This window comes from Pipistrellus hanaki (genome assembly GCF_964339955.1).
Source record: "Pipistrellus hanaki genome assembly, chromosome: 3".
In the NCBI taxonomy this organism is placed as follows: Eukaryota; Metazoa; Chordata; class Mammalia; order Chiroptera; family Vespertilionidae; genus Pipistrellus; species Pipistrellus hanaki.
The window spans coordinates 90717882-90738346 of NC_140505.1; the positions used below are offsets into that span (position 1 = coordinate 90717882).

The window sequence follows — 20465 nt, forward strand, 5'->3', positions numbered from 1 at the left end:
TGAACTGGAACCTGTGTTATTCTTCTGGGCAGCATGATTCCTGGGTTCTTATCCAGGTAGAGTCAATGAATGAAACCACAGACAAAAGGTGGTATAGGAAAAGTTGGAAATTTATTGAGAAACAAGCACAAACTCCCATGTGGGGTGGGGGGGGTCCCCATCTAGTTCATTTTTCTAAAGTTTATAAAGACTGCAGTTCTTTATGTCTTTATATCTCCTCTGATTAGACACTATAGCAGCTTCAGAGCTCAAACCCAACATGAGGTTCCCTTCCCCTTCTCCCTTATTGTTTTTCTATTCCCTATAGCCTTTATCTTCCCTTCCCTTTATTCTGTAAATGTATACTTTCTGCAGGTCTCAACTCCCTATCCTATGGAAATGCCTACCTCTAGCAGCTCCCAGCTTTGCAGCCCTGTGGTTTTCCCAAGGACTTTTTAATTCCTAAAATTTCCTAAATCTGCCTATTTTATCCCCCAAAACTTCTTTCAGAATGATATCCAAAAATTCTGTTCAGGTGCCCTTTGTTCTTATGATTTTTACACCATTTTTACACCATTTTTACAGGGTGTGACTGACAAACTGGTTTCTGCTCACACCTACAGGGTTCAGCTGTACCTCCCCTTTACGTTTCTCTCCAGTAGTCTGTCCCTAACTACCTAGCTGCTTTCAACTCCTCAGGGACCAAAGAGACTCACAGAGGACTGCTCTCCCAACATTAAATATCTTAAGAAGAAATTTGGTGTGTTATTCTAAGGCAATGATTAACATGAACAAATAATTAGTATGGAAAGGTTAAGGAAATATATAAGACAAGTTATCATATTTTACTGAAATTAGGAAGCCTATGAATAAATAGTGTGAGATAAACTAACTTGAATATCTATTAAGTGTCAGACTTTGCTATAGGTTCGGGAAATTATTGATATAAACTTCCAAACCCATAAAAAATTTATAAAATGCTCCAAAGAATGGCAGTTTTGCAGTTTATTTTATGCTTTATAATAAAAGGTTGGAGGTATAAGGAGGTTACATGAAATTCACTGGTAGTAAATAAGGGAGATGGGAGAAAGTAAAGCAGGGAAATTTATAAAATTAGGTTGAAGTCAAATAGTTCTTTTACATTGCTAGGTAAGTGATATGTTGTGATATATAATATGTATTTTGTTCTTTTTCTATAGTTCTTGGCTCCCAGCTCTCAAATCCCCTGACATTTCCTAACCATATAAGATGGTCTGAAATTATAACTTCCTAACTAAAAGTGAGTCATGGGGAGTAGTCATGTCCTAGGCCAATATCACCCTTGACAAAGATCAACATTTACCTTAACTGAGTCTGTATATTGTCTTTTTGCATCTAGGATATCAGACTTTTGGAATGTCAGAGTAATTTCCTGGGCTAAGTAAACAAAGTTACCTCCATTAAAGAAAACTTTTATGGCTGAAGTCTTTTCTGAAAGGGCTTATTGAGCCAAATGCTAGCCCAAAAAGGGCAGGTTCTGGCAGCCTAAACCATCAGCAGCACAGCTAGATGGGGAAGTCAATATGTCTTCTGTCCTGGAGTTGGCGGACTCTTTTACATATTACTAGAGGCCCAGTGCACAAATTTGGGTGGATCAGCCTGGGCCGGCTGGGGGGAGGGGCTGAGAATGATTGGCTGGCAGAGCCCGCCCCCAATTGGGGTGGGTGGCCGATTGGGGGTGGGGTCAGCCATGGGGAGGGGTGTGGGTGGTGGGCCAGTGGCCCTGCCCCTATTTGGGGTCAGGGGGCCAATCTGGGGTGAGGCCAGGCAGATGGAGGGGCTGCAAGAAGTTGGTCAGGCAGACCTGACCCCTATTGAAATGGGGGCGATCAGGGGTGGGGCAGCTGGGGGGCCAAGAGGGAAGGACCATGGGGGGCTTGGCCAGCTGCCCCGCCCTCAATTGGGGTGGGAGAGACCAATCAGAAATGGGGCTGACCAAGGGGACAGGCCACAGGCTCTTCCCCCAAATTGTGTGGGTTTGCTGGCTGTAGTGGGCATCATACCGACTGGTAGTTCCAGTCGTTATGGCATTACAGTTGCTGGCTATGTATATATATATTTCAGAAAAGAAAGGTGTAACTTGTTTTGAAAGAATTTGTATTGGCTAAAGATAAGGAGCTGGGAAAAGGTGAAGGGGGGCAGTTCTGGAATAGGTGTACAATCCTTAAGAAATATTTACTGCTTTTTATTGGTGCTGGACAAGTTCTGCAAGTTCATGCATAAGTAGTATGTTTCAGTGTCTAGTGGTCCATTATTTCTTTTCAGAAAACCCCCTGAAATTGATTCAAAGTTCCAAGGTACATTCAGGAATGTGAGCACTCTATTGTTAGTTAGCCCATAGCTGGTTAAATATTCTTGTCTTTTCTCTCTCTCTTGCCTGCAGTAATTTAACTTAGCATACCTCAGAATTTTTCTCGTTATCTTTATTGTGAAGTTGTTCTGAAGATTACTCAGTCCACGTTCATACCAAACACTCAGTGTTAGCTAGGTGAGCCTGTTGGGAAAGTGGCAGGTAAAGGCTTTAATGGTCCATGCTCATCACAGACACAGGAAAGCTTTCTAATAGTCTGGCAGGGTACTATGTTGGGGAGAGATAGCTGGGTATCTGCCTGGGTGAACATGGCATTGTCAGATAGATAGTATTGGGAAGATCACATGGGAAGGACATCTCAGAGAGCAAAAGCAGGATTTTGGAGCATTAAGTATATTTACTCTTGTCTTTCTATTCACTTGCAGTTCTCACCAGCTTGAAGATCTGGATGGGAAACTGTTTCCTAGCTGGGTGACTCATCTGTCTATGTGTACAGATAGAGATTTGTCTGGCTTCCTGCATGTCTGTCTAGATGGAGGAGTGGGGTGGGCTGGAGGGGTGTCTGTCTATTGTCTTTCTGATCAGGGTTCTGCATACACAGGGGTTTGTCTGAGGGTCTTATGAAGCTGGGAGTTATTCTGTCTGGAGCTCATTTTTCCCACTTTAGTTAATTTACTTGGAGGTCCATGAGTCTATCTGGCTAGGAGCTGATATGTTTGTCTGGGTCAGTCTATCTGTTTATAAAGCTAGAGGTCTGTTTTGCTGGATATAGATTTGTTTGCCAAGGTGACAATATGTCCATCTACTCAAGGGTTGGGGATCTATCTGGCAAAGGGTCTGTGTAAACAGCAAGGGAACAGTCTGGTTGGGGAGGGTCTTTCTGTCTGACTGGGGTCTGTCTAAATGGGTCTGACTTACTGGAGATCAGTCATCTGTTCATATGAGGGTCCACCCATTCATCTGGTTTGAGATGACTATCTAGCTTGGAATTTAACTAACCAATTGGTTTGATGTCCATTTATCTCTATGCCTGAGGATAGTCTCACTGTAGAACTGAGTCCATCTGTCTAATTAAGGATCATTGGGATCCTATTTTCCTGAGGGACTGGAGGTACCTCTGGCTAGTAGAAAGTGTTTGAAGGATCTGTTGATCTACAATGTATGCCTAGCTAGGAGGTAGTCGGGATTCTATCTGGCTTATGTTGACTGTCTGGGAGTCCTCCTGGTTGTCTTCCCATCAAGAGGTATAACAATTTGTCTGCCAAAATGTAGGTTGGGTAGTTGGTGACTTAGTGGGGTTTGTCCACCTGTCTGCCTGGTTGTGAATCTAGTTGGCTGATTGGGGCATCTGTATAATGAAGGGTCTGTCTATGTGACTGTTGTTTGGCTGGGAATCCATCTAGCTAGCTGTGAGTCTGTCTGCCCATCTAGCTAAAAGGATGCTTATGTGTCTGCTCAGCTGGGGGTCTATTTATATTATCTGGGACTCTGTCCAGCTAGGAATTTATCTGACTGTTATCTGTCTGACTGCCTACCCGGGACCAAGGAAGGGATCTATTTTTTAGTGGTTTCTTGCTGGGGATGGCCTTCCAGGTTATTGGTCTATCTCTGGTGGATATCTATCCATCCAGCTGTGTGAACTGTCCCTCTGAAAGTCTACTGGTATGGGGGTCTATCTCTCTCTTTACTTATCTGAAGATCTTTTCACTTGTCTAAAACCATCCTACTTGCCCTAGCTGGTTTGGTTCAGTGGATTGAGCATCGGTCTGTGGACTGAAGGGTCCTGGGTTTGATTCTGGTTAAGGACACATGCCCGGGTTGCGGGCTAGATCCCCAGTAGGGGGCCTGCAGGAGGTAGTCGATCAATGATTCTTATCATTGATGTTTCTATCTATCTCTCTCCTTTCTTCTCTGAAGCCAATAAAAATATATATTAAAAAATAAAATAAGCTTACTTGACTGTTGTCATGCCTAGCTTAGATCTGTCTTAACTGGTCTATTATGTGGTGATGGGGGCAGTCTCCAGAATCCTATCTGTTCATCCTCCCCTTCACAATTGGGGGGTCCTTGGGGTTGTACCCATCCCTGATATTCATTCTTGAACTACCAAGTGCAGTCTCACCAATTATTTTCTCCCAGCTACCACCTCAAGCTATAGTTACTGAGACAAAACCCCTACATTTCCCACTCTGTGAAATTTTATTTTGATCCAGGCCCAGTGTTTCCATTCCTAACACTTCACAAAGCAGAGCACAACCTTCAACAGTCCAGGCACTCATGTGGGGTCAAAGGCAGGCTGGGCTCAGCATTCACACCCGGCTCCACTCTGCAGGGGGGTCCCGGGGCCCTTTAGGCCTTCCAATGCGAAGGTTGAAACCTGGGAAAGGAAGGACACCATGGGTCTCAGGGAGAAGCTAAGATGTGGAGAGGTAAGCAAATTAGGCAAAGCGATCCTCGGGCCTTCAGGCTCTCCTGGTTCACTGCAGCCCCATCCACAGAACTCTGAGGCCCAGAGCCCCATGCACCATCCTTAAAACACCCAAACTTCTGGAATTCAGTAAAAGCTGTAGGGTCCCAGAAACCTGGGCTTTGTCTGACTTACCTAGACCACTGGTCTGAGATCCACCAGCCACGTCCTCATATGTGCCAGGCCCAGGAGGGCTGGGGTCAGCAGGAACTGCAGGCAGGAAACCAGTCTTCATTCATGGGCTTCCGCAGAGGGTGGGGGTGGGATTGAGGGAGAGGGGAGGAGGGGGCAGGTCCTAGACCTTTGCCCAGATAAGGTGACTTCCGGAAAAGCGCACCCAGTGGGGGCCCAGCGGTTTGGCCTGGGACACTTCCGGTTGGTCGTGACCAGCAAGTGAACAGCCACCAGATGATAGCCAGATCTGCCTGGGACAGAGGGCCCAGCAGTGGGGGTCCCCAGAAGGAGACGGGTGCGGCCCTCCCCAACCCTTCCCTTGACCTGTCAACTCACCACCGCCCAGCTGTGCCCCCTCCTCTGTGGGTGCCTGAGGCCAGCGGGCGCCCGGAGTCACATGGCTGTAGAGTGATGCCCCCTCTGTGCTGCATGCCCCAGACTCTGACCTGGGGCCTGAAGTAGCCTTGCGCTTTTGCACCACCGCATATGTATCGGCCATGGCGAAGGCTGGGGAGCAGGGAGATACTCCTGCCTGAAGGGAGGTCCGGAGGAAGTGAAACGGCTCAGGGAGGGAGGGTTGGGGAGGGAGGCCTGGTGCACAAACCACAGGCTTCCTGCCCGCCTCAGGCAGTCAGGCAGCCCGCAGCTGTGGGGAGAGGAGTGGAGGAGCAGGGAGTGGTCTCTTGGTAACAGGGTTTTCTTTCCTGTTTCTGTTGCCACTGGCAATGTCAATGGATGGAGGGAAGAGGCCAGTTTGGCAGGTAAGTGGGGTAAAGTATTAGTATTGAGGGGTGGTTCTTTCTGTGTGTGAACACTGAGAAAGAAGATGCCAACTAAGAAGGGTTCCTGGTGGCTCAAACTTAAAAAACAAAAGTGCTTAGCTCTAACTGGTTTGGCTTAGTTGAATGGAGCATCAGCCTGTGAACTGAAGGGTCCCAGGTTCGATACCTATCAAGGGCATGTACCTTGGTTGTGAGCACATCCCCAGTAGAAGGTGTGCAAGAGGCAGCTGATTGATGTTTCTCACCGATGTTTCTCACTCTCTATCCCTCTCCCTTCTTCTCTGTAAAAAAATCAATAAAATATATATATTTTTTAAAGTGCTTAGAAGGCATTTCTACACAGGGCTCTCTTACTGCAAACCGCACTTCAGGAAGAAGCCTGCTCTGAACTGCCTGCCCTGCACTGTGTTCCAGTTATCTGAGCAAGCCCTTATAAGGGAGTTCCTGGAATCCTACCCTGTTTCCCCGAAAATAAGACAGTGTCTTATATTAATTTTTGCTCCCAAAGATGTGCTAGGTCTTATTTTCGGGGGATGTCTTATTTCTCCAAGAATACGGTACACATTTATTGTTAAATGAAAATAAAGGAAATTTATTACCTGTATACGGTACGGTAGTACGGTAGTACGGTAGTTGTCAACACAAACCAGACAAACTGTGAATCCTACAGTATCAAGAATTTACTCATTTATTCAATGACAATCATGTCATCATCTTCTGGAACATCATCATAACAATCCAATTCCTGAATTTCCTGGTGAATTTCTTGTGACTCCATTTCTTTCAGAATCAGTAGACCAAATCTCTCATGTTTAGCCTAGGGGGGTCTTATTTTCGGGGGGATGCCTTATATTTCACTCAGAAGGAAACCTGTCAGTAAGATCTTATTTTCGGAGGATGTCTTATTTTCAGGGAAACACGGTATTTCAACCAATAGGACTGAGGCTTTCCCCATTTAATTGGAGTTGTGGCAGCTACAACCAACCAGAGCAGCTCTGTTCTGACCCATCAAGACTACCTTTTGGACCAAACTGTGAGGATTTGAAGCCCTAATTTGCATAACAACAGATTAACCTGTTAACCGGGGAGTTCCCTTTTTAATTACGCAACGTATAACGGACGCATACTCTTTCACTAGGACGTGTCAGTACGTCACGCCCAGCGGACGTAATTTTATATTATTATTATTTTTATTTACACTTAATTAAAATAAATGAAATATATATTTTTTTCGTTTATTTATATATAAAGCACAAAGGAAAATACAAAATTACAAACAAATAGAAAAGAATACCAACAAAAAAAAGGAAACATCGAATTAAAAAATTATAAATTTTACAAACAATTATAAAGATTACAAAAAATATATACCGTCCCTCTCAGGGCGAAACATATATTTCAAGGACGTATTCATATGTCCTACCTGTTCTCGCTAGTGTTTATGTTTGACGTATTTATAGGTCCCGCTCGGTTAACAGGTTAATTAAGGACCAGAGGTGGAGACTTTTGACCACATAGCCAGCTCCTCTCTGTTTCTGAGAGGAATCTTTCCCTTTCCACTGAAACTCAAGATTGCATCTCCCTCTCCCTAGTCTGGAGCTGACTGCTATCTAGCAGAAGAGGGGCTGGCCCCTGGCCTGCCAGGTCCTAAGCCTCATAGTTGTGCTATTTTCACAGCTATGCTACATCACACTTTAGCTGTGTTACACGGAAAAGTTTCCTTTTTCACCAGACCCTGAATTGGGGATTCCTGTTGGAGATGAATTGGTGCCAATGACCATTGATTAACATGTGTAACTGTTTATTGAATTAAAAAAAATGAGGAAAAGGCATCTAAAGAAAAGGGGACCTTGCCAGTGTCAATCAGTGGTTAGAGAGTTGGCCCGTGTACTAAAGGGTCATTGGTTTGATTCCTGATCAAGGACACATACTTGCTTTGCAGGTTTGGTCCCCACTGAAACTGAATCTTTGCATTGGAACCCAGATTCTTTGCCCGCCGGATTCAAAGAATGAATCCATGGACAGAGGGCAGTTATAGCAAAGATTTTATTTATTTTATTTTAAAATAAATAAATTTTATTTATTTTAAAATATATTTTATTGATTTTTTTTACAGAGGAAGGGAGAGAGATAGAGAGCCAGAAACATTGATGAGCGACTAGCTGCCTTTTGCACACCCCCTATTGGGGATGTGCCCGCAACCAACGTACATGCCCCTGACCGGAATAGAACCTGGGACCTTTCAGTCCGCAGACCAACGCTCTACCACTGAGCCAAACCGGTTTCGGCAGGTGGAGGGGATTTATTGAAAAACAAGTACAGACTCCCTTGTGGGGAGAGTCCCACAGAATGGACTCAAGTGGGGATGGGGAAAGAGTTCGGGGTTCAGTCCAAATATTCTGTTTGAAATAATGCGTTGACAGAGAATTTCTTCATAAGTCAGTCAACCCTCTTCACGTCGAATGGTGAGTAGCCACAGAGTCTGTCCCTCTGTCCCTTTTCTATCTCTTGTATGATTTTGGAGGCTGACAGATGCCTGCCAGCACTAAAATTTGGCTGTCATCTAAAAAGTGGGCATTTCCCTCTTTCCTTCACTGCTCCTTTCTTCTGCCTTTCTCTTCTGTTTCTACCTCAGTCAGGTAAAATAGTATCGAGCCAAACCATTGCCTCTGCAATCCAGATCCCACTAAGCTTAACTCCTCAGTCTCCATTTGTGCAGGCCTTTATAGTAAGGATACTGGGGGAAAACTAGGCAAAGTTAAGAAGGGGGGGGGGGGACGCCAGTTAACTGTTTTCCATTCCTGGCATACGAGCATGACTAGATCTTCCCATCAGGCATAACAGGAATTAATCACAGCCCTTAGCTGGTTCTGCCATCCATTCCTGTAAAAGTTTTAGCCTTTCAGAGAACTCACCATTACAACCAGACACAGCTGTTAAGTTAGCCCATTAATTACTATTGTAGGTATCTTGTTTCTTGTCTTTTTGTGATTCTGTAAAATGGTTGTACACTCTCAGGAGTGTTCTTAAAAGTCTCATTTTCACTATGTTTTTATTTCCTAGTCCATCATTTGAAATTTGGGTAGGTGAGCCATTTCTCACAAATTAGGGATGTTTCTGGGACTTTCTATACCTGTGTAGATGGAAAGGCTAGTTCAAGGGGTGGTGCCCCAACTGATTTTGGGTGGCCTCTTGGCCTGAGTCCCATCTTTTTGCAGATGGTATAGAATTGGCCTGATATGATTTTTCTTTAGAAAATGGTGAAAATGACACAAGGGGAATATATACGAGGCAACCAGGCAAGCCACATGGCCAAATAGTCCATTAGAAAAATACTGAGGTTCTAGGGAGGGTCAGTTTCCCTAACCAGGGACAAGAGACACTGCTTTTTTAATGGAGTGCTTTGTGGAGTGTCTGTGGATTGTGCGCACTTGTAAATATTGTGTATAAGAATGTTTCTATTAATGTTTTCTGTTGATATTTCAATCAATCTGTTTAAAGATAGGGCACATCCCACCTTGCTCAGGGCCCAGCTGCTTATTGACAGGTGGAACAGGCTGATGCTCTTTAGAGTTTCTTTGACTGCAAGGTACCTTGGTTACTACTGATTGCTTTGCTAGCTTAGTTTGTTCTTCGCTATCTTTAGGAACATAGAAAGCACCCTGTTTTTGCTCTGTGTAGGCTTTGTGTCACTCAGAACCAAAGGTTATTTTACTGGGTTAAGATTTTAAGATTCTAAGGCTAATTTGAAAGTGTAAAATTTGTGAAGGTTACATATATTATAACCCATGGAAGTTTAAACAAAGACCACTAGCTAAAGTTGTGGCCTACCTGTGGTTGATAAACCACTGTATTCCTCACCTGTGGTGAAGCAGGAGAAGGAAGGAAAAAGAAAAAAAGCAGTTTTACTCAGACAAGCAGCTTTTGGTTCTAAAAGTGGAAGAATAAGAGGCAGCACTGGCGGAACCTGTGCAGGTGCTTAGAAAAGGGGCAGGGCAGGGGAAATTGGCAAAGCCCCACCCAGCATCATGTCCATTAAACATTTGGTAGGAAGCATAGGTATTAATGGGGACCAGGTGATCCACTCCTGCCTGTGACACCACAATCCTGCCCAGGCTGGCCTAAACTAAACTGAGGCTGGTTAAGGGGCAGCCACTTCTGTGCCCTTGGGGCCATGGCAGTAAGGGAATAGGCATGTCATTCCAGCTTTTCTCTACAATTCAAAGTATACTGTGGAATTATCCTACCTAATAAAAGAGTAATATGCAAATTAACCATCTTTACACTACACTCACAAGCCATGCCCACGAGCCACACCCACCAGCCAATCAGAGCACATATGCAAATAAACCAACCAAGGTGGTTATAGCCACCGAGAACAGGAGTGAGGCGTTTCCCTGGCAATGGAGGAAGCCAAGCTTTCCGCCTGCCCTTGCAGGCCCAGGCCTCCACTCAAGGATACAAAGTTTCAATTATAGAAGGTAAACAAATTCAAACAGAAATGGCTACTGCCACGGAGCAAGCAGGAGGATTGGCTCTGCTCCAGGCTACAAAGTTTCAATTATAGAAGGTAAATAAATTCCAGATACCAGGGCCTCCACTTGGGTCGCCAGGGGGTGTGGCTGGCCTGCAAACCACTACAGGCATCTCACTCAGGCCACCCCATGCCCCAAAGGAACCCCACCCTGATCTGGGTCACTCTTCAGGTCAAACCAGTTGGACCCCACCCGTGCACCAGGCCTCTATCCTATCTAATAAATGAGTAATATGCAGATTGACCATCATTCCAACACACAAGATGGCTGCCTCCATGTGTTCAAATATCCTGCCCCCAAGTGGACACAACATGGCCATCACAAGATGGCCAGTAGGGGAGTGCATTTGGAAGGCACTAGGCCTGCAAAAGAGGGCAGTTGGGGTTGATCAACCCTGCAGGGGAGGGCAGTTAGGCATGACCAGGCCGGCAGAAGAGGAAAGTTTGGGGCAAACAGGCTGGCAAGGGAGCAGTTAGACATCAAACAGGCTGGCATGGGAGTGGTTAGGGGGTGATCAGGCTGGCGGGCAGAATTGCTTAGGGGCAATCAGGAAGGAAGGCAGGCAAGCAGTTGGGAGCCAGCAGTCCTGGATTGTGAGAGGGATGTCAGACATCCCTTGAGGGGTCCTAGATTGGAGAGGGTGCAGGCTGGGCTGAGGAATACCCCCCCACCACCACCACCCTGTGCACAAATTTCGTGCACTGGGCCTCTAGTTAAAATATATCAATTTATTAGCCAGATTAAAAAGAATTAATTCAGTGGTCAGGACCAAATCTTTAATGTTAAAGCCAGTTTAGGTTTTAATAATATTTAAATGGGTATATTTAACAGCTTTTCCAAGTGTAAAATTTCAAGAATTTAACTGAGAGACAGCTTTGTGACATCCCAAAGACCCTGAGGTAATGCAAAGATGTATTCTCTCTCCCTAAAAATAAATTATTTTTTAACTATAATAAATTGGACCAATACAATATACTTGAAATTACATGAGGAAACTCGGTCAAATAAAAATTAATAGCAATATTCTATTTAAATACATATATGTTGAATATCATAAAGGTTTCAGTCAACTTCAGAAAAGAACTTACAAAGATTTAAAGCCAAGTTCAAACTGGGAATTTCAGTCAGGATAAAAGGGCAAGTGTAATAATTCTCTGCATCTGCCAATGACATTCTGGGTATTTTATATTTCACTTATTGGGATTTATAAATTGGTTTCAATGCTTAATATACCATCTGCAATAAGCATGTGTCACACATTTTTTAATTTTTTTTAATTGATTTTTTACAGAGAGGAAGGGAGAGAGATAGAGTTAGAAACATCGATGAGAAAGAGTCATCGATCAGCTGCCTCTTGCACACCCCCTACTGGGGATGTGCCCACAACCAAGGTACAAGCCCTTGACCGGAATCGAACCTGGGATCCTTCACTCCGCAGGCCGACGCTCTATCCACTGAGCCAAACCGGTTTCAGCTAAGCAGGTCATATCTTTAAATTAAATAAGGATTTGTAAAACTTCAGAGAATTATTAATGAGTTATATAGAAGGTAGTAACCCCTTTCTAACATGCTGAATAAAATATACAAATGAACACTAAATATTCAGGGATAAATTTAAGTTTCAAAAGGGGGAAATAAAAATCTTTTCCACCAATATTTACCACTAATAAAAACTAAGATGTGCCTTTTACGTAAACTGTTCCCAGCAAAGTCAACTAGCATGTCCCTTTCCCAGGTCTTTTTTGGGAGGGAGCAACCAAGTTGGTTGCCCTTTTTAAAATGAGATAAAATCTCGGGCCCAGAGCAGCCGGGTCAGGAACAGCCAGGCCCGGAGCAGCAGCATCCAGGCCCGGAGCGGCAACAGCTGGGCCTGGAGCAGCCGGGCTCGGAGCAGCAGCGGCCAGGCCCAGAGCAGTCAGGCCAGGAGCGGCTAGGCCAGGAGCAGCTGGGCCCAGAGCAGCCGGGTCGGGAGAAGCCAGGCCTGGAGCAGTAGCATCCAGGCCCGGAGCAGCAGTGGCCAGACCCGAAGCAGCTGGTTGTGGAGCGGACCAGAGCAACAGAGGCCAGGCCCGGAGCAGCCGGGCCCGAAACAGCTCGCTCCTCGCCTGCCCATGCCCCAGGGCTGCTTCTCAGACATGGCTGTGTTGGACCCCCCGAAGGAGACCCCTGCCCTGACCCAGGATCAGTGACGACCCAGTCAAACGCAAGAGACGCACTTGATGCAAACAGCAAGAGGATTTAATACCAGCATGCTGGAACTTGACCTGTTACTCACGCAGGAGCAGCCAAGTCAAGTCCCGAGCAGAACTTCTTACAGGCTTATAAAGGCAAAAACCGCAAAGTTAGAACAAAGGACAAGGGGAGGGGGGTCTTCTAGAAAGAGGGACAGGAATTCCTTGAGGGGAGGATAGACATTATCACAAGGAACAGGGTGGAACCGCCGCAGGACGTTGATAATACATCCAGTTTACTACCTCTAGGGACTGAGTCTGGTGGTCTGGTGCTGTGTTGATAATACACCCAGTTTACTACCTCTAGGGGCTGAGTCTGGTGGTCTGGTGCTGTGTGGCTCATACCCTGTTTTTCCTGGGGCAGTTCTAAAGGTCACATTCCCAAGGGAAGTCTGGGCTAGCAGGGGAATTTTTCTATATTATTTCTTTCAGCCTCTACAGCTGGAATCTTTTGGGGGAACTGGAGGGTCTGCTGAATCAAGTGATGAAGGCTTAGATCTGGATGTGTTGAGTTGTTGTAGCACTGGGGTGTTGATCTGTGAGTGCCTTGTGTGGGGTCTGGATGAGGTTGGTTGATCTATTTGGATCTAAGTGTATCCTTGGGCATGTGGAGGTATTATTGATTTGAGAAAATGCCAAGTAATGGATTTACTATCTGAAAAATTTAAAGTTCTGAAAGTTTAAGGTCTCTTGCCAAAAAGAGGTTTTAAAGCTAACACCTTAATTTTAATGGAGAAAGGGGAGGACAAGCCCTTCCCACCCAGAACAGGTAATCCAATTCTAGCCAGCAGCTATCTTTAAACAATGTGTTCATTTACATTTGAATGGCTACACCTTTTGATAGCCTAAGGGCAAGTTTACATGTAAACAAGTTTGCTCCTCAGTTCCCAGGGCAGAAAAAACAAGGTTTAAAATTATTAGATTTCAGGGTTTGTTCTTGGAAATATAAAAGTTTATTAATTAAAAAAAAAAAAAAACCACAAAAAAGCAAACAAACAAGGAAATTAAAAAAACTGATGAATAATATTAACTGTTGAATATAATAGAATCAGAGATAAGGGAGGGGAGTGGACTGACAATTCTGGGGGGGGGGGGGGGGAAGGGGAGTGGTGGATGCCTGAAGAGACTGAACATAAACTGTGCACCTATGGATGAGGATAATGGGGGGTGGGGAAAGGGCAGAGGGTGGGGTGGGAACCTGGTGGAGGGGGAAAGAAATGAGGAACCTCTGTAATAATATGAACAATAAAAATTGATTTAAAAATATATATATATAATGAGATAAAATCTTTAAGATGGCACTTTTTAAGGTTTGGAAATAAAAATAAAATAAAAAACATAAATTAAGGGCCAGTACAAACAAAAATTAAGCCAATAAACAGGGAGTTTGAAGTATAAAATCAGGCCAGAAAGATTCCAAAAATCAGACAGGATAAATCTTTTAAAAACGAGGGCATACAAGGGGTGAGGGCCAGAGCTGTTTATACTTTTCTGGATACTGGATGAACCAGGGTCCCAGATACTATGTAAACTCTCTTAAGTCCTCATCCTGTAGACCCCTCGGAAATTCAGTTCAGCAAGTACTTCAACCCATCCAATTCAGTGGGTACTTCAAAACATTATGCCCAGCCCAGGCCCTTTTAATCACAAACAAGGGGCCTGAGAGCAAGACACAATTTATACAGGCTTCCCTCACGAGACAAGGGAGGAACCCATGACCTCTGCGTGAGCTTGGGTTGTGAGTGGTCAAGTACGGTTATTCACCCAACAGCCCGATCTGTGACAGTACGCAGTAAGGGCCACTCACTCTGGATTTACGAGTGAGGTCTTCCCTCAACCAAAGGTACCCTTGGTTGAGAGGGGGACATGCCCGTCCCCACAAAAGGGGCATACACAGTGGATGCAGGACGTCTTTGAGGGTTCAAGGATGCAGGTCATCCTTATACATTTTCTTTTCTTCTTACACATGGGAAGCATGTTATCTACTTTATATAAAAAGAAAGCCCCTAGGATACATCCTCGAAAACTGGGATATTGACTGATAAATCTTAGAGAAATAACACCTGATCACTCTCTGCCCTTAGGTTTAGCCTCAAATGCCAACTAGAAAATAGTAAAAACTAGCCCCAGAAAAAAAGTTTTAATCTTTTCAGTAGGAAAAATGGGAAGTAGTTGGAAGTCTCATATATCCAGGCTTTTTTTACTCAAGGGGACAAGTCAAAGGCAGGTGGGAAACTATAAATTTAATCCTTTGCTCCTGTGTCCCAATTATTCCATAAAGGACGTATGCACAGGTGACCTAGGGTGCCTCAGCCAGAAATCTGACATGTACGACCCAAGGTACTTAATAATCCACCGAGCATAACTTACACAGGAGACAAACATGCAATGCATGAATCACTCACAGCTTATTTACCAGAGTCCTGGTGGGTTCCAGACCTCGGCAGGCCACCCGGGGATCCACACTGACAGACACAGGGTTCATGGAAGACTTTGCAGCTGCAGCTCGGCTTGAGCTGAGGCCTCTTGCAATGGCTCATGGTCTGTGGCTCATGGTTCGGGGCTCTCGGCTCAGGCAGAGCTTTGACTGGTGCAGGCAGGGAAAGTGGAGAGCAACCTTCTGTGGAGGAGCAAAAGGAACATCTCTGATCTTCTATGGAGCTTGCTCTTTTTATGTGTCTTCAGTGCTCAGATCTGTCTTCAGTGTGTCTTATTAGCGGGTCTCAGGAGCTTTGCTATCTGGTCTTACATATGGGATACAGATCACTTTATCTACAGGCCACTCAAGGGTGCTTATCAGTTTGTTTACATTACATTCCATACTTTCAGATATCACACTTCAATTCCACACTTTAATACTTATTCAATATTGTATTTTTTCCTTATTACTATAACATCCTGGCAATGACAACCCAAGTCCACTGAGGGAGAGTGTGGAGACTGTACTCCCACCCAGGGCTAAGCCAACCTTAGCTTACCCCAAGACAGATGAAGGATCTGGCCATAATTTAGCCCTAATCCCCTTCTTTCCGTGGGACATGAAATTAAAAGTGATCTAGGAAAGTTCTCAGAATATCCTGACAAATATATTGAGGTCTTCCAAAACTTCATTCAAGTATTTGATCTCTTAGAGAGATATCATGCTCATATTACACTTAACCCTCTAAGCCACTGGAAAGCAAAATATGTCTTCTTCTTTTTTTAAAATATACTTTGTTGATTTTTTACAGAGAAGGGAGAGTTAGAGAGATAGAGAGTTAGAAACATCAATGAGAGAGAATCATCGATCAGCTGCCTCTAGCACACCCCCTACTGGGGATGTGCCCACAACTGAGGTACATGCCCTTGACCAGAATCGAACCCGGGACCTTTTAGTCCACAGACCGATGCTCTACCACTAAGCCAAACCGGTTTCGTGAAAAGCAAAATATATTAGAAAATAAAGCACTGCCAGTTCTATATTATAGAATGCCTCAAATGTAGTAAAACAAAGCCTGTCAACCACTCTAAATTAACCACCATTAATCAAGGGGATAACAAAAACCTTTTTGGAAGGCTCAAGAGGCTTTTGGTTAAGTCTATCAACATTACCCTAGATTCAGAATTGGGACAACTAATTTTAAAGGACAAACTTATCACTCAGGTTATCCCAGACATCAGGAGGTTGCAAGAATTGGCTATTGATCCCAAGAAAATCTCCTGAAAGTTACCACCTCTGTGTTCTATAATAGAGACCAAAATAAGAAAAAAGGAGAAACAGGGGAAGCCAGGCCAGAACCAAGGTTCTTTGTGCGATGCTTCAGCAAGGCAAGAGCCCCCAATCAAAGCCCAAAGATGAAAGGTCAGTCCCAGTCACCTGCTACAACTGTAGACAGGTCGGACTTATGCACTGGAATTGCCCCAAAGGACGTGGTGGACTCCTGAAGCCCTGTCCTGCTTGTGAAGGAAACCACTGGAAATCAGACTGCCCCTGGAGACTGAGGTCCCTTGGGATAGGGCTGGCAACCAGCTGGCCCAACAGGACTGATGGGGCTTGAGGTTTCTCAATCTGGCTCCTCAGAGGACTGCCACCTCCCCCCGGAGCCCCAGGTAAGCCTGATAGTGGGGCGGCATTGGGGGTGGGGATGGGTAAGGAAATTAATTTCCTCCCTGATGCTGGAGCCACCTTCTGTGTACTCCTCCCAAACCCTGGTAAATCATCCTCAGAGGCTGGGAAGCCAAGAATGAGATCTTTTTCTCAGCCTTTAAGGTGTAGCTGGGGTAAGCTGTTCCTTTCCCATGCCTTCCTGATCCTGCAGAAAGCATATTCACATCAGAAATAATGTCCTCTCAACCCAGAGGTTTTAGAAGGACTCAATATTCTAACAGGCCATCTGTTTTAGAAGCCCAAGGATTATTGAAACCTTGTCATAATCCTTATAATACACCATTTTAGAAGTACAAGAGCCTAACAGAGGGGGAGGACTAGTTTAGGATTTATAACTAATAAATAAGGTAGTGATGCCTATCCAGCCAAATGTCCCTAACCCTTATGCTTTACTTGCCAAGATTGCAGAAAACACAAAGTGGTTTACTAGCATAGTACTAAATCTCAAAGATGCCTTTTTCTGTATACACTTGCCTCCTAACTCACAGTTCCTATTTGCCTTAAAAAAATTATGGCTTGTTGCAGGTTAGGTTCTTACAAGGGTATTTCTTGGATCACATGATCTCACACATCTAGAGGAAATAATGAACAACACAAACAGACCCAGAGAAAGAGAACCAGCAATCAGACTTTCAAACCACAGAGGGAAAATAAGGGGGGATGGGGGTAAGGGGAAGAGATCAACCAAAGGACTTGTGTGCATACATATGGGCCTAGCCAGTGGCCATGGACAACGGGGGGGGTGGGGGGGGTGGGGGTGGTGGGGGGGTGGTGAGGGCATATGTAGGGAGGGGTTTGGGATGGGATTGGGGGAATAAGGACAATTATGTGAGACCATAATAAATAAATAAATAAATAATAAATGGGGGAAAAATTAGCTGAAGGCAATCAGCTAATATGGTCAGTACTGCCCCAGGATTTTGGGGAATAGCCCTTATTTATTTAGGCAGGCCTTTAAACAGCTCAAAAAGCCATTTTACAAGCACCAGCTTTAAGTCTCACAACAGGTGGGCAGCGCTGACTCCTAGATCTGTCTGTCTCCAGTGAGCCTTGAATGCCAGCACAGGAGGAGGATGAATCTGCACTGCCATCAATCCGATCACCAAATTTCTGCTCATGTCAGCCTCTAAGGGACCTGAGACTTCTCTTTTGAAGGGATCCTGGGAAGTCAGTGAGTGCCAGATACGTAACATACTCTGGTGTTTCTAGATAAACAATGTTTTCATTTTTAAAGTAATTATTCTTTTTATAAGTGTCACCGGATTCCTAGGCTGGTACCTAGAGGAGTCCTTCTCTGCCCTTGCTGGGACTCAGAAACCCCATGAGATGCTCCCACTTACAGCTCCTTTTTTTTTGTATCCCTAACGTGCCAAATTTTTCAGCCATACTGGCTCTCCAAATCCCTAACTACTTAAGTATGTTATAAGCAGCCCAATTCAAGGTCAAATCTCAATTAAACATATATCTCTCACAAGCCTGGATCAGTTGGTCTAACGGACTGATGGGGCTTGGAGTCTCTCAATCTGGCTCCTCAGAGGACTGCCACCTCCTTCTAGGAGCCCTGGGTAATCCTGACAGATTTTTATTCACAGAGGAGCCCTCAACTGAGCAGGGCAAAGTCTGTGCCATGAATAACACACTCTTTGCTAAAAGCAGCTTACCTAAAGGAAGGCCTCATAGCCTCTTGCCCCAGAAGTCTGGGCACCAATCTACATATGTAACCATTATGAATGGACAACTAGCCAGTAGCTATGACACACAATGCTGACCAGGGGGCAGAGGCTCAATGCAGGAGCTACCCCCCACAGCCAACCTCCTGCGGCTGGACAACCTCCTGCAGCCCTGCCCCCTGGCTGAGCCACAGACTCTCAAGGCCCCTCATGCAGCACCCCCCCCCCCCCCCCGAAATTTGCCTCCATAGGTACCAACTGGGGTGGGTGGACTGGCTGGCCAATGTACCACAGCCCCTTCCCCAGGCCTGCCTGTCCCAATCGGCCCTGATGAGGCAGCTCCTCCCCTTGGCCAGCCCTCCCAATCTGGACCAATCGGGAAGGGCTATCCAGTCAACCTTCCATGGTCCCTCCCCCTGGCCGACCTGCCCCAATTGGCCCCAGGTCCCGATCAGGGTGGGAGACAGCCCCAATTGGTCCAGATTACTGGCCAAACTGAGGGACCCCACCTGTGCACAAATTCATGCACCGGGCCTCTAGTTAAAGATATGTCATCCCTATTAGCTGGCTCTCTTTTCAGACCTTGGTTTATACTGTGTTTTTTAATTACTCATCTTTAACCATTGCCTGTTTAACATTTGGTATGTTTCATATCCTCCCATTTAGAAGCCCTAAAGCTACAACTGGTCCTCCACATGGAACAGCAAATGGAGGCGGCTATATCCATCTTCTGTGGACCCTTATATCACCTACTTCTGAAGGGTACCCTGACTGCTGCCCCAAACTACGACCCCTTTGCCAGCAAGAAGCAGCCAGAAAGACTCGGCATTCCCTGTCCCCATCAGCAGTTGGAGTTTCCTAATCAGAGTGGGGACTGAAACAGAAATTTTAGGTGAATATAGGCAGACTTAGGGAATTTTTAGAATTGGGGTCCATGTAGAAACACACAACTACAGACTGGGAGAAGCTATTGTATATCTCCATAACTGCCAGGTGCAGTTAATTTCCATAACATAAGGGAGTAGCAACAAATACATTTCCATAAGTCAAGGGAACTGGAATAGCCCAAAAGGCCTATATTTACAAAATAAAGGAGGAAGAAATCCTGGAGGAAATAGGAGGACAATGAGGGAGGAGAGCCTCAGGAGTTATTATAGTAACCAGTTTGAAAGGGGATATTGACCAGAGGGAATATCAGAACACAGGAACTTTATAAACCTTGGAAACAGGTAGTCCGTGGGACTCTTTCCCTCTCCCCATATGGGAGTCTGTACCTGTTCTTCAATAAATCTCCATCTTTGCTATATTACTCTGTTTGTGAATTAATTCCTTGACTCCAACGGACAAAGAATCAGGGTTCCAGTCCAAAAATTCCGTTTCACCACCCTGGTCGGGGTGTGTTCAGGAGTGTGAAAGAAAAGAGCCACATGCTAACCTGACAAGCTCAGGGAAAGCCTGCCTGGCAGTCTTGCAAACCCAGAGACCTAAGATAACCACAAAAGATGATATGAAGGGAGGGGGGTATGCATGGGGGGGGGGGGGCAATGTTAAAATATGTACACAGATAATAATTTAATTAAAAAAAAATAATAAAATAAAAATAAAAAAAAGAAGTGACAAAAAAAAAAAAAAAAGATGGTTTGAAAATTAAATATCTAACAGGTTATAGTAGGTAGTCATGTCCCAGATATTTTCCCAGACAAATCAACTTTGATCTTCTTACTGAGCCCATTTGCCTTTTTGCCTCTAAGATAACATATCTATGAGATGTCTGGGTAACTTGTAACTTCCCTTTTTTCGGAGCTCCTGGGGCACAACCAAATGTGGTGAGCGCCAGGACAGATGCCTCAAGTTTCTTCCTTATCATGTTAATTGTTCCTGCACTCACCTGAGTACACGTTCATCATTTTACTTTTTATCCAATCCCAGGAGTTTCCCACCACTTTGCTTTCTCCCGCCTCCTTACTCCATCACCAATGAATTTCATGTAACCCACCTTTGATTTCAGTGTATAAATAGAGGAATGTAACCTGCCATTCTTTGGAGCATTATCTCAATCCGTTGAGGTTCTCCTTCCCAGCATATGTCGACAGTAAGGTTCAAATAAACTCACAAAATTTTTTTACAGGT

The 20465-nt window shown here is 44.8% G+C and overlaps 1 protein-coding gene and 1 long non-coding RNA gene across 2 annotated transcripts; one reads left to right on the top strand and one right to left on the bottom strand.

The window, feature by feature from the left end:
- Positions 1–4517: 4517 nt before the first annotated feature.
- PTPN18 (protein tyrosine phosphatase non-receptor type 18) lies at positions 4518–5485 on the bottom strand. The gene is made up of 3 exons (XM_084879604.1): positions 5307–5485; positions 4932–5006; positions 4518–4706 (listed from the first exon to the last, which is right to left on the bottom strand). The coding sequence occupies exons 1-3, from the start codon at positions 5467–5469 to the stop codon at positions 4639–4641; spliced, it is 306 nt and encodes a 101-aa protein (XP_084735730.1). The 5' UTR covers positions 5470–5485; the 3' UTR covers positions 4518–4638.
- Positions 5486–5610: 125 nt separating this feature from the next.
- Positions 5611–19637, top strand: LOC311620293. Its single transcript, XR_014794675.1, has 3 exons — positions 5611–5731; positions 17710–17836; positions 19002–19637. It is a non-coding gene; the product is annotated as an uncharacterized lncRNA (long non-coding RNA).
- Positions 19638–20465: the final 828 nt, after the last annotated feature.

Excerpts from the sequence above, each read along its gene's own strand:
- PTPN18 (XM_084879604.1), bottom strand. The coding sequence starts at position 5,469 with ATGGCCGATACATATGCGGTGGTGCAAAAGCGCAAGGCTACTTCAGGC. Across the intron at positions 5,007-5,306 it reads GGGGGCACAGCTGGGCGGTG|TTCCTGCTGACCCCAGCCCT; the intron begins GTGAGTTGACAG and ends TCCTGCCTGCAG. Across the intron at positions 4,707-4,931 it reads ATCTCAGACCAGTGGTCTAG|GTTTCAACCTTCGCATTGGA; the intron begins GTAAGTCAGACA and ends TTCCTTTCCCAG.